Here is a 13,338-nt window from a genome sequence, read left to right as displayed (position 1 = left end):
AGTCAACGTTCAATTGCAGCAAAATAAAACCCCCCAAAAAAAGTAATTCTGATACATAAAGACAATTGCCACCTTTAATTGTCAAATAAGACACCAAGTGGTAAAAACTGATGACTTACTAAATATAAAAACCAGAGAAACAATCTGAATGAATAAACTGAGCTAGACAAGGAGTAGATTCATTTAATTTATTAAAAATCAAAAAGTTAAACAGCTGATTATCAAATATTCTATTGCAAGCTTAACAGTTGGAGGAAAATGTAACTTAACAGTATTTTCCTTCACAAGCTATGACTGAAATGTCAATTTAAAATACTCTGGCATGTAACTTTATCAAGTGAAAATCTGAAAGTCTCATCGATTATATTCTCAAATCAAATTGGACATTCATCTTTGACGTGAGCAACGGCAAGGAATCGTGCTACATTTACAAAGGACCTTTGTGACGAGGTTTAGTGTGCACCAAAAAACAGGACAGCCCTAATCCACGTGTAAATCATCCCCACACATCTATCACGCCTAAAAATGACAAGAAATATGATTTTTGCTTTTAAAGATGTTCTACAATTAAATATAAATATTTTTGTTGCTCTCTTAAAACATGGAAAATATGAACATTTTTACCCAGGGATTGTTCACCCACACTATTAAATGATAGGAAAGGTCAACTTTTAAATCAAGGAATATTCAGTGCTTATCTATGGAGGTAGGCAATACGATGGGGTCAAAACATCTGACAAATAAAAATGTCATCATTTGTTACAGATGGCATTTCACCCCTGTGGTCCAAAAACAAATAAACAAAAATCAGAGGTTCATGAATGCTTTCAAACTTCCTCAGCCTTTCCATTCCGACAGTAGCCGCATTCTGGAATATATTTATGTACGTGCTAGGTGGGTGTATTTGTACAAAAAAAAAAAAGGGGGGGGGGGTGAATTTCATTCATTTTAGAGAACTGAGAGCAAAGCATTGATCCTACCACAGGTCTAGGTTCTCAGTATTAGCAAACCCTGGTTCTTTGCGGAGATCCCAGTAGTTTCCGTTGTATAGCCACACTTCGTTCTTATCCTTGGTTTCTTTCCTGAAAACAAAGAAGCACAATACACATTGATGTCATTAAGTACATTACACCGAGTGAAGACCAAGAATTAACACCGACTTGGTGAAAAAAAATGTCTTCTTACCTGAAGAACCTTGGGATGTGCTGCTTCCCTTGCTTGGCCATCTCCTTCCTCCTCTCCCTTTGTTTCTCCTCCACCTCGTCCTTCTTTTTATCCGCCTCTGCTACCTTTCCCTCCTCTAGGAGCCTGATCGAAAGATTGCGTGACATGAAAAAATTATATTTAATAAAATGAGTTACAATTTATAATAGGTGACACTAAAGTAAGTTAGTGTTTTTTTTTTTTTTTTTTTAGAGTGTGGCTCACCGTTGAGTGCTGCTAAATAACGGAGAGCTAAGTGTGATGCTAATGTCCAAAGGAGACAACGGTACTTAAAGAGAAATGGGGGGGGGGGGGGTCTAGGTTTTATTTTTGTAATGCAAAATTAGCCTACTTAGTGTTTTAACATACATACAACATAAAAACAATAAATCATTACTCTAATAGTCACTTATAAGATAATAGCCATTTGTGTCACTATAAAACTGAATGAGTGGTTCAAAATGAGCTATCATCAGTAATCAAAAATTGCTTTCAGTGTTTACTGTATTTTCCGCACTATAAGGCGCACCTAAAAACCTCCAATTTTCTCAAAAGCCGATATGGACCAATATTGAGCCACTACAGCAGTCGTGTCCAAAGTCCGGCCCGCGGGCCAAATGTATATATCTTATAAATGGACAAAGTTTTAAAATGGGCCATTCATTGAAGGTGCGCCTTATAATCTGGTGCGCCCTATATATGGACAAAGTTTTAAATTGGGCCATTCATTGAAGGTGCGCCTTATAGTGCAGAAAATATGGCATTAAAAAAAAAAAAATTCAAACAAATATTTGTTTTCTTATACGTGAGAATTGTGTGGACCTCAATTACATCAAAATAGAAATTGACTCGACTACTTTACCTCTGGTCTGGTCTGAAACGAGTGTCTGTTGGTGGAAGGACAGCTTTCAGCTCAGGTGTGAGTTCATTTAGCTCTCTGGCATAGCGTGAGAACCCGTAGAACTGGAAGTGGTCATCAGGCTGTACATCTGAAAAAGGACATTTAAATCAAGCTGTCAGAACAAAAAAGGCAATAAGAGGAATTTTTGTGCTTGATGCAAATGAAAAGTTACTTGGCTTCCAAATGCACTTTGGGGTCGATAGCGTCTCACAGAAGATGCCCTCGTGCCAAAATCCTCCAAAACGATGCACGACCTCTCCGGCCCGGTCTAGAACCACACCCTGAACCCCATTTTTACTGCTGTCGGAGGTCCAGTACTGAGACTGGGTGCAGAGAGGAAAGAATCAGAAAAGGTTCTATAGATTTAAAATAAACAATCAATTTCTGACCTTGACAAACGTTATCTTGCAGGTGCAGGCATCGCTCTTTTTGTTTCTGATGACCACCTCACCGTAGTGCTCCAACCAGCGTTGCTGACTCAGCACATTGTGAATGCAAGTAACTGCCTTGTTCCATTCATAATGATCACCATACCTACACATATTTGAGCATTCACAACATTAGATATGGTTTTTTTTTGCTCTCAACTGGCTCCTCCTCACATTTGTGTCCAAGAAAGCTCCATCTCACCTGGGTAAGGTAACATTGACAGGTCCACTCGAGAGGATCTCCACCGACTTCCCCCAAAACTTGTTCTTCCATCTTTGATCTTGACAAAATAGACGCAAACTGATTACCAACTATTACAGGTAAGACAGAAATTTACACTGAGCACACACTTCACTACCTTGCCAGAAGGTGAAGTTTTGAGACTCGGCGTGGCAGGCAGCGATGGGAGGATGATGGCTCACCTGAAGAAAACGGATCATTAGATAGGTTTTAAAATTAATTGATGGTATAATAATAAAAATAAAATGACACCTATTTTGAGTAGAATTGGGACGTTACCTGCTCGCTGACATAGCGGAAGCCTCTGTCTTCTCTGTGATTCTCGTATGTTTCTCCAAGAACAGGATTGAAGGGTTTGTTGCGATACCTCCATGATGCCCATGCATATCCAGAAATTGAAAATGCTGCAATGTAAACCTGGCCCAGGGTAAGAGACAGTTTGAAACATATAGCTTTAGAGCTGCTATTTTTTCCGCCCCACTTTGCCTAATATGACGCGACTCATCTACGAGTTTTCACCGACACGTTTCAAGCCTTGAATAAATGTCTCCAGCCTTGTCCAATCAAATTACCGTATTTTCTGGACTATAAGGCGCACCGGACTATAAAGAGCACCTTCAATGAATGGCCCATTTTAAAACTTTGTCCTTATATAAGGCGCACCGGACTATAAGGCATCATGTCAGATTTTTAATCCAAATCAAATCATTCTCCATTTTATCTTTTTTATTTCAACTTCAGACGCAACAAATTACTTTATAATCGCAAAATAATGATCCATCGTCTTTTTGATTCATGATTCATAGTCTTCAGTGGGCCACTTATGATTGATTTCATGACACAATGCTTCGGGCCAGTTTAAATTTAGGAATTTGGTCCATATATAAGGCGCACCGGACTATAAGGCGCACTGTCGGCTTTTGAGGAAATTTTAGGTTTTCAGGTGCGCCTTATAGTCCGGAAAATACGGTACCCCCAAAAAATTTAATCAGGTGCGAATTGTAGTCCAGAAATAATGTTTGATTTTCGATTCCAGACTCACCATACGCTCATATGGATCATCAGTATGATTAGCAATGTCAAGCAACTCAGAGTACTCCAGCTCTTCTGACACTCTCTGCAGCAAAGACAGAGGTTCATTGAGAGCCACAGGCATGGAAACCCTTGAAAGATCTTTGCCAATGTTGTTGTAGAGGATGCTCATGATGCCAATGTGGCTGTTGTCCGTTCCTGGAGCTGGCAAACAAGTGCGGCGACCTGGATCACAGTAACACAGAATTCAATGCAAAATATACTTTGAGAAAACTTTTCTCTCTATAGAATTATCACAGTGTTAATATGACACAAAGTCTTGGGATAGCCAGTCCATGTTTTTAGGAGTAACATTTCAAAAACATTATTTACTTTAAACAGTGGCTACAGTTTGTAGCTGCATTAAATAGCAAGTTATGGTTCAAACTAAACTAGCAAGAGTAATACCTGTGTCAGACACCGGGGTGGGTTTGTCAGTTGCATTCTTTAGACTGGCTCTGTATTTGAGGTTGGCACTGGCTGAAAAAGACAAAAGTCACATTCTTAATAATTCTCTATCTTCTTAAATCAAATGGAATGATTCTTTCGGTCCGTCGATTGGATGAGCAACAGCCAAAACACATCTAATAATAATAATTTCATGCGTATATTTATACTCACAGTGTCCTTCATCGGGCTCAGATGTGCTTGTGGTGGTGATGTCACTCAAACCAGATTCATCAGAACACTCTGCTTCGGAGGAGGTTTCACAAAAAATCACGTCACTGGCATCAAAATACTCTGCCATGGAATCAGCCACAGAGGGTGCACGTTGACTGTGACTAAAAGATGGCGTTCTCTGCGTCAAGAAAAACAAAAGGCCATTTTGAGAATTGTTGTTCCACATTCAGATGCGGAACTCCGAAAACGTGCACACCTGGTCTGCTTGGACAGTGCAGAAGGATTCCTCAGTAGATTCCGAGGACAAGGAAAGTGATCGGACTTTGGCCGAATGAGACTGCGCGTCATACTAAAACAGATAAAAACAAAAACAATTAAACTAGATTTGGGGGAAAAAAACAATTTACTGCTTAGACAATATATTGTACATTTCGTATTACCCTTTTTCATTTATGGTCCATTCCAATCTAGTAAATATTGAAGAACACTGCTTACACAGGCACATGTGTATGTGCGCACAAAACAGCTTAAAATAAATAATCATTTTCTCCTTTTTCACCAGATGTTTTTTTTGGTGTGTTTTTCCTTGCCCTCCTGCAGGTTAAGATCAGGGGATGTCGTTAATAATGTCAACTGTGGGAACGAGACTTTCATTACATTTAACTTTACTCATATGATGCTAATAAAAAGTACTTTCCCTCTTTTCAACTTCCCATTATTCTTGGCGTACTTTCCTCACTTGAATGTTTACCATCCTCAAACATGTACTGCCACCCAATACAAGCTGAACTTAAGAGTCATCAGTGGAACACACCTTTACAATTATCACAGGAATGTTAAATGTTAAGCAAAAATATTTTGGATAGTTTCCCTTGGTCACGCAACTAGCCGTTTGTTGTGCAGCATGCCGAGATTGCGATCGTGAAATTCAGTGAAGGAAGGTTAAACTTTTTTTTCTTCATGCCTGCTAGCCACATGCTTGCTTGCTACTCATCACGTGACATCACAACACTGCAATAATCAAACTGCAATCTTGGAATGACTACCAGTTTCGAATACAAAATAAAAAGCAATGCATAAACTGTGACATCGACAAAAGACCAAGCAAGCCCAGAAGAAACATTGTGGAAATCCTGACGGGAAGGGGTGATTAAAAAAAAAACCTAAAAATAACTGCCCACTCTGTGCATCTTGATGAATGACTTGAGTGTTCGACCAGGTTTGCAGGAAGAAAATCCAACTGTGAAGTCTGATGCCTCGCTCCCAACAAACAGGCCAAACCTGCTAAACAGTTTCATGCGAGGCCACAACAGTTTAGATAAACTGATGACAGGGATGGGCCCTTTTTTTTTTTTTTAAATGTGCATGGAGATAAAAACATGCACAAACTTTGGATGAATAAAGGTAATAGGTTTCGTTTCTCAACTAACTACGGTCATAGGACAACACTGAAGAAATGATAGTCAATGATTGCGAAATCGTTAGCCAGTCAGCGTGCAGCTCGTATAATAACACAAACTCCTTTTGAAATAAATCCGTTTAAAATCACTGTCAACAAAAGATATATTTTTTGTGACCATTATTTTTTTTTCCAGCCCTGCCTTAACTCATGAGGTTCAAGAGAGATAAACAGCTGTTTGAGATCTTATGGTGCTCCAGCTTCCATTTAAAGATGCCCCATAGAAGCTACAAACGATTTCGATTTGGAGACATTCAGTTTCCAAATGATGGAGCTCAACATGCTCTGCCTCACAATTGCACAGGCATTTTTTAGAAGAGGCTTCCTTGTGAGATGACAGCCATGCAGACCAATTTTATGCAGGTCTGGCAGCACTTACAACTATTTTCCAAAGACAACCTCTAAACACTCAATGACTGGTCAACATGCTGAGGCCTGACCCAGGAAGAACCTGAGAATAACAAAGACAGCATATGACTAAGGCTTAAAAATGTTCTTGTGATTGCAAACTGGGCTGGGTGTGACCTTGAGGGACACAAGCTGTACATAGCTGTTGTGCAAACTTGTATTGAAATGAGAAAAAAAAACTTTTTTTCACATTCAAAATTTTAGAAAAGTTTAAATTAAGTGACTTTTAATAAGCCGTGTGTTCATTGTGCGCTTTTATTGAAGAAATTATATATGTGCTCAATATAAATACTTAAAACAACATTTAAATAGATCGGACTTATGTGGGTCACCTCTGACATTGTGCTGTACAGTGAAGCTGAGGGGTTCTGGCTCCGACCTGGGCCAGTCCGGGCCTGTCTCAGTCGTTCCCTCTCCAAGGTCAAAACTTGATGAACAGACTTGAGAGAGGTAAAAACTGTAACATACAAAGCATTTGAAATTAGCAGATACTGGAAAAACATTTAAAACTTGGAACTGTTTATTTAGAATCCAAAATGAAGTAGAGAAACCGGTGTCAACAATGAGCATTGTTGTATTATTATTATTATTATAAACAGACACATACCCCTCTGTGACACTATGCAGATGTCCTGATGGAGTTTCTTGGCTTCTGGTGAGGTGACTTGAGGATTAGACAACTGCGAGTAGACGTAGTCCGGTATGGATTGAACAGACCTGAAGTCGTTAGAAAGGTGGCTGGAAGTGAACTGGAGAAAAGAGAATCCAAGATAGCAAAAAGAAAAAAACATTACGGTCATCGCTTTAGGACCGTATGCATGTTGCTTTATCATTTTCTTTCTGTAAAATTTATTCCAGTGGAGAAATTTTTTTTGTACAGCATATAAAGAAAATAAACATACAACTCCTCCCATAGCTTCCACACGGGACAAAGTCCTGGAGTGACCAAACGGTTTTCCAGTCTTCTTCTTTGGTTTCTCTAAGGACAGATTCTGGGTGGATTGAGGAGAAAAAAAAAAAACAATGTAACCTCAATTTAACAGACAAGGAACCAAAAGAATCAGCGGACAGATAATTGTGTTCAATAAGGGCAAATGAAAGCTACCTGCATGCTGATGCGCTTCTCCAGATCTGTGTCTGTGATTGGAAAGCCTCCTTCGAGGCAATGGAGTCGCTGAATGAGCAAGGCCAGTTCTGTCACATCTGTCTGGCAACGAGTCAATTCTGATGGAAAAGGATCCATTTTATAGGATGAACCTTACCCCCTTTGCAAATATGGCTAATCAATTTGAAAGCTTTTGCGGGATTGATTGGGCAATCACTTCCTTGCATTTTCATTTTACTTGCAGTCATTGTGAGTGTTGGTCATTTGAAATGCTTTTTTTGCCATGGTTGTATTATTATATTTTCTCCAAATTATATAAAGACCCAAATATTCCCAAGGTGCATCTGCGGATGGTGTATGTATGTGCATCATATTTGCGACATGGATGTAAAGCTTGCAGCTTTTCTTACCTTTGGATGTTGCATCAGTGTCATTGGTCTGCTGTAGCCAGGCTGATACCTTGTTGGTCACGCCTGAATGGGAGGCAACAGTTGGGATGGGCATTTCCGTTTCTGGTTGGAACACTGGTGCCGAGATGGCAGAGCTGGCAGAGTTGGCAAAGATGGGCAACTGAAAAAGAAACAAAAAAATCACAATTGTGACTTTTTTTTTTTTTTAATGAACTAGTAAATAAGTGGAATGTGACACTAAGTTTCATAGATGAGATAATAAGTAAATTATTTTTGCCAGCTTTTTTTAAGTTTCAAATTTATATACATGTAGAACACACATTTGTGCTTTTTTGAATTTGATTTTTTATAAACACAGTTTTGCAACAACAACAAAAAACTGCCTCCATTCAACACTCAATAGCTGCACGGAGAAGCAAAATAACTATACACATTTTCAGTCAGTATATCCACATTCATAACACGGAAACACACAAACATACACAACCACGCACATAATTCATTAAAGATGTCTACTCACCGAGGTTCTTTTTCTCTGGGCCTGATTGTTTATAATTGGCAAAGAACTGTGGCCAAGAGAGATTGCGTGAAGCACTCCACGTTGGACGCTCATAGCCTCGTTCTTTCGAAATCCACGATGGGCACACAACTTTGTCACCCAAATGTAAAATAGCTCATGGCTCTTGGCCTAACAGAAAGGAAGAAAATAGATATTAGCAGTCGGGAAAAAAAAATCGGGTGTAATAGAACTTGCTATACTAAAATAGTGTTCCCTCGGTATGTCGCATTTCATTTGTTGCGTTATGCAGATCCTTTTATTATTTTAAATTTTAAGAATTTGGTCAATTTTAAATTAAAATGTTAATTCTGATTAATTGATTTGTAAAAGTAATTACGGATTAATTTCATAATCCATCTTTTACTATACTACAGAATTCCCCCCAAAAAAACTGGTCTAAATTGATATTGAATGAATTTGAATTCATGTGACAATCGACTGCACTTTGAAAATTACCATCAAGTGGTAGAGATTGTCTCCAGCATCTAAGTCTATACGTTTAGACTTTTTATTAATGGACATAACTGCAACACTAACATCCATAGAGCCATGAAGTTTTCCTCTTAGAATCTGCAAAACAAAATAACCGATAAGTCATAAAAATATACTATTATGAAACAAGACTTCCATAGTCGGGGGAAAAAAAAATCCTTCACTTACATCTTGCTGTGTCTTTGAATACTTCAGGTTTCCCTTTTCCAACATGAAGTACCTCTAAAATATGAGAGAATAAATCCTCGCATTTTCAGCCAATGTTGAAGCGGGCTTAGAGCCAAGAATCATTTTTATTATAAAATCTTTAAAGAGGTGTATGTACCTTGTGCCAACCCTTCAGAGGGTATTTCCTCCTCTTCATCAAAAAGCCCTCACATATTCCAGGAATACTGAGATCCATAGAAGAGCCAGGAACAGAACTCTGGTCTAGTTGTTGCAAGTCTTCCATCACTTCCCAATTACGAGACTGCATACAATACATATATATTAATCAACTTGCTAACTTTGCGGCAAATTCTCCCGTGTGCTTAAGGTTGCTGTGCAGTTATTGACGGTCATAATAAGTCGTGCTTGAGTTTCAGATTTGGGCGTCGCTTGGCAACCTGGTTAACTTTCTTTCGCTTTGCGGTGTCTTCTAAGCATTCAGTCATGAGTACGGTATTCTGATTACCTGAGAGGATAAGTATGACGTCCCGATCTACTAGGTAATTTTAAGTGTCACGGATTTTCCAAATGGGTCTTTATGGAATTTACGTCTAAGTAAAAAAAAATCTGGTCTGCCTCAAAATGAAACACGCCTCTTTGGTGGTTCCGCACAAATTTCCAGGTTATGTTTGGTGGGTGTGTCAGACGCACAAGTATGAGAAATTGACTTAAGCACAAACGGGAGAAAATGTACCTTATAGAGTAAAATAGTAAACAGCAAGTTAATCTTGTCACACATATGGACTAGTAATTTTAGATGTCTGTTGGAACGGTGACAGGGAAGGAGAGAGAAAAAAAAATAAAATAAAATAAAAAAATCACTGCTTTGGAGGCACTGTAAAGGTTTTTGTAGGGTTTATGAATCTTTTGAATTGTTTTAATTTTAACATTTTTCAATGGAGCATTTTACATTTTACCACTCCAGCACAATGTTTGTTTGGAAATACCTAAATTGAGCCCTGATCTCTCATAGAACAAACATATTTTACATTATATTTTAAAAAAAACAATAAAAAAAGAATCTAGAAAAAATTGATATGTCAGGCAATGTTCAAATGGGGTCTTAAAGCTCGATAAGAATTTGCAACAGGATTTTGCAGTCGAGTTACCTGTTTTGAATGTTTGGAGGAGCCAGTGCTGCTGCTCCTGGAGTGGCCGCGTTTATATACACTGGCTGGGGATTTGTCAAGGCCTGATATCAATGAATGGTTGCTACTAAGCGAGGGTGGGCACAGCTGGGGGTCCATTGGTGCACTGTCAAGCGTGACAGGACTGAGGACTGGCTGTGTGTCACTGCACAGTAAACGGAACTGTGGAGGGTCAACAAAAGCAACAGACGCGAGTTACAACTATAGCAAAATTTTCAAAAAATGTGATTTTATTAATTGGACACAAACAAATCTCCCTTATGAAACTCTGAGATTTTAAATGATCAAAACATTGTGACTAGACAAATTATAAACTTTAAATCTCAAAATAAGATTACTGAAACAAACGGATCATTGTGATACCACAGCGGAAGTGTCATTTTCAAACCAGAAATATTTTAAAATAACTGCATAAACAGGTTGTATTACTTTACTACACGGTACAAAAAAAGTAGTTTCTTTTCCAACGTTTTTGAGGCTGCTTGCACTTGCATTTTTAATATGCAAGCTGTAAAATTTGCAATATTCAGCATGGTGGTGGCATCCTAAGTGTCTAACAATTTAGTCAGGGCACCTTTTCTAAGTTCAATTGTTTATTCTTAGTGGACTTGTAGAAATGTGACTAAGAACCTCAACGACGGATAGCATCACATTTTCTCATCAGTGCATAACGCTACAGCGGCTGTATTCATGGATAAAAGACAAAAGAAGAATAAGATAACAGAAAAATGTGACAAGAAAATCTGTGCCAACTCAAACCACAACAGACATTTAAAGTACATTTTGGTTACCCATAACCATGATATAATGCTGGTAAAATTCATGCTGAAATAAAATAGTAATATTTTCAGTGATAGGAGCCTCCATCAAAAGTCATTACAGTCTATATAATATGTGGAGAACTATAAAATTATATATAAGCTATACAAGAAAATGATGAAATCAGAGACTAGTAAAAACTGTTCAAATATTTTAAAAAGATGAATGGTAATAGAAATTGCTAGCAATAGCTGTAGTTTTTTTTTAAAGTGAAGACAATTTGCAATTTTATTATTGACAAATGAAGTCGATCCACAATTTGTTTTTGCGGGCCACACTAAATGATGCGATGGGCCGTATCTGGCCCCCAGGCCTTGAGTTTGACACCTAGGCCCTATCCTTCACAACTAATAAATCACGTTTGATTTATTTTCCAATTGCTATTAACTAATCAAATTATTCAAAATGAATGCCTTTCAGTTTAGCAGAGATAATTAATAGGTACAGGAAATTATAAAAATGTTATGTACTGTATCAAACATTTTCATCCTGAAATACTGCAGGATTCTGAGTTTGTAATCAAAGTTTGATGGATTGTATAATTGTCATACAGAAACCATGGTTCTAAATACTACAAATATTTCTCCCCACAACAGTCAAAATACATTTAGCAAGTATTGAATGGACACACTGATCACTTGAGATCAACTAAAATGAAATCAAAGACTGAAATATTGAATCCAAACACACCTTTACTCTGTGTGAAGATCTGTACTCCAAACAGTCCAAACAAAATACCTTCAGCTTTTCTCCCGGATAAATGAAGCTCACAAAAATCAGAAAAGCAATACGTCCATGAGCTTTTCTACAACATAGTCCTCTGACAAGTCTCCTTAATGCAATAGAGAACAAAGCCACGCCCGAGTGAGTCTGTACTTGCCAGACAGGTGTACAGCACAGAGAAGAAAGTATCTGGGTGGGGCTGATAGTTCTTCACCTTACCCAACAGGCCTGCCAGCTCTGTCATCGGTGGTGGGGGATTACCAAAATATGTCCAGAACATGTAACATCACTCTCTTTTTACTGGTTAGATGACAACATTAAGCACAGTCTTCAGTGTAGAGTTAAAATCCTGTTTGCCTACATTTCATCACAAGGATTATATCTACAAGCATGAATTAACGCAACGTACATAGAGTACATAGTGTCATTGCAAGTGCAGCTAGTGCTGGGTCATGTGGAGAAAAAAAAAAAGAAAAATCACAATATAGGCCAATTTATATCATGATAAATATACCACAATTTATTTCTGTGATTCTATAGAAAAGACAAAAATCATTGCTTACCTTTCCTTCACTTTGTTTTGAAGTGATATGATTTTATTCACTGATAAGACCAAAATGAACCTCTGCCAACATGATGGAAAGGCCAAAGTATGTAGAAAGAAAGGATCTACTAAAATAATCTGATTAAAAAAAAAAAAACTCATCTGTGAAGCTGCTAACTAGTCTTAATTGATCATATAACTAATGATACTCGCAGCAAAATAAAATCTAAAGTTGCTAAGAAATAAAATAATGATCAATCATGGCTCAGCTTGTTAATGTAGGAAAGAAAGGAAAAAAAGAAACCTGGTAACTAAAAATGGAAATTTACAAACAGTGTCAGCCGGTTAACCTGTCGTGGTGGTGAAAAGTTTGAATTAGCGCTTTGCAAGGCAACTAGTCAGGATTCTAACAAAATGATCAATCAGTCCTAAAATTTCTTAAACGTATGTGACAATAATTTACCTGAAAAGCAGGAGCCGGAGGAAGCAATTTGACTCTCCTAACACGTCCCTGATTGTTTGAGACCATGCCGTCACGGAACACTGGATTGGAGCTCACCACGTTGCAAGCGCACCGGGAGACAGGTGCACCATGGGATCAAAAAAAGAGGGGGCTGGGGAGTCCTCACGATTCTATTATTTATAGGCCAGCAAAGACAATGTACACAAATGCCGACAGGTAAATATAATAATTGATTGAGAATTAAAAGGCAAAGCAGGCTACATTAAAGATATACTCGTCATTATTCAGTAAAATAACCACATGGTCAGAAATGTATTTTAAGACATGATCATTTTGAATAGTTCATATAGGTTAATTATGTTTATATTTTCAAAAGATAACTTAACATACACTTCTTGTAGGGTTTATGATTTTTTTTTTTTTAATACCTCTGGAATTGTAAATTTCCTTGCAACAGAAATATACAGTTTTTGGCTCATTGGCTTATTTTATTTTGCCCATCTGCGGTACAACTGCATACGCCGTATTTTAGTAAT

At 37.9% G+C, this 13,338-nt stretch overlaps 1 protein-coding gene across 6 annotated transcripts; it reads right to left on the bottom strand.

Moving 5' to 3' along the window:
* Positions 1-173: 173 nt before the first annotated feature.
* LOC119125624 (oxysterol-binding protein-related protein 6-like) lies at positions 174-12,903 on the bottom strand. 6 transcript variants are annotated; one of them, XM_037256270.1, is made up of 23 exons: positions 12,803-12,903; positions 10,215-10,415; positions 9,224-9,367; positions 9,067-9,120; positions 8,863-8,976; positions 8,368-8,535; positions 7,848-8,007; positions 7,438-7,556; positions 7,235-7,324; positions 6,940-7,081; positions 6,665-6,789; positions 4,722-4,814; positions 4,466-4,643; positions 4,253-4,324; positions 3,816-4,030; positions 3,053-3,190; positions 2,892-2,955; positions 2,735-2,813; positions 2,494-2,638; positions 2,277-2,427; positions 2,066-2,192; positions 1,186-1,308; positions 174-1,082 (listed from the first exon to the last, which is right to left on the bottom strand). In XM_037256270.1, exons 1-23 carry the CDS (start codon positions 12,866-12,868, stop codon positions 977-979), a joined length of 2,874 nt encoding a protein of 957 aa, XP_037112165.1. In that variant the 5' UTR covers positions 12,869-12,903; the 3' UTR covers positions 174-976. The 6 variants fall into 6 exon arrangements, with proteins under 6 accessions (XP_037112165.1, XP_037112169.1, XP_037112168.1 ...); XM_037256274.1 differs by lacking the exon at positions 12,803-12,903 and adding an exon at positions 11,763-11,949 and having other exon boundaries at positions 10,215-10,418; XM_037256273.1 differs by lacking the exon at positions 12,803-12,903 and adding an exon at positions 11,763-11,949.
* Between the last annotated feature and the right edge of the window lie 435 nt (positions 12,904-13,338).

Source organism: Syngnathus acus, chromosome 8, assembly GCF_901709675.1.
Source record: "Syngnathus acus chromosome 8, fSynAcu1.2, whole genome shotgun sequence".
NCBI lineage: Eukaryota > Metazoa > Chordata > Actinopteri > Syngnathiformes > Syngnathidae > Syngnathus > Syngnathus acus.
Note: the sequence above shows the minus strand (reverse complement) of the source record. Positions and strands in the feature narration are given on the sequence as shown.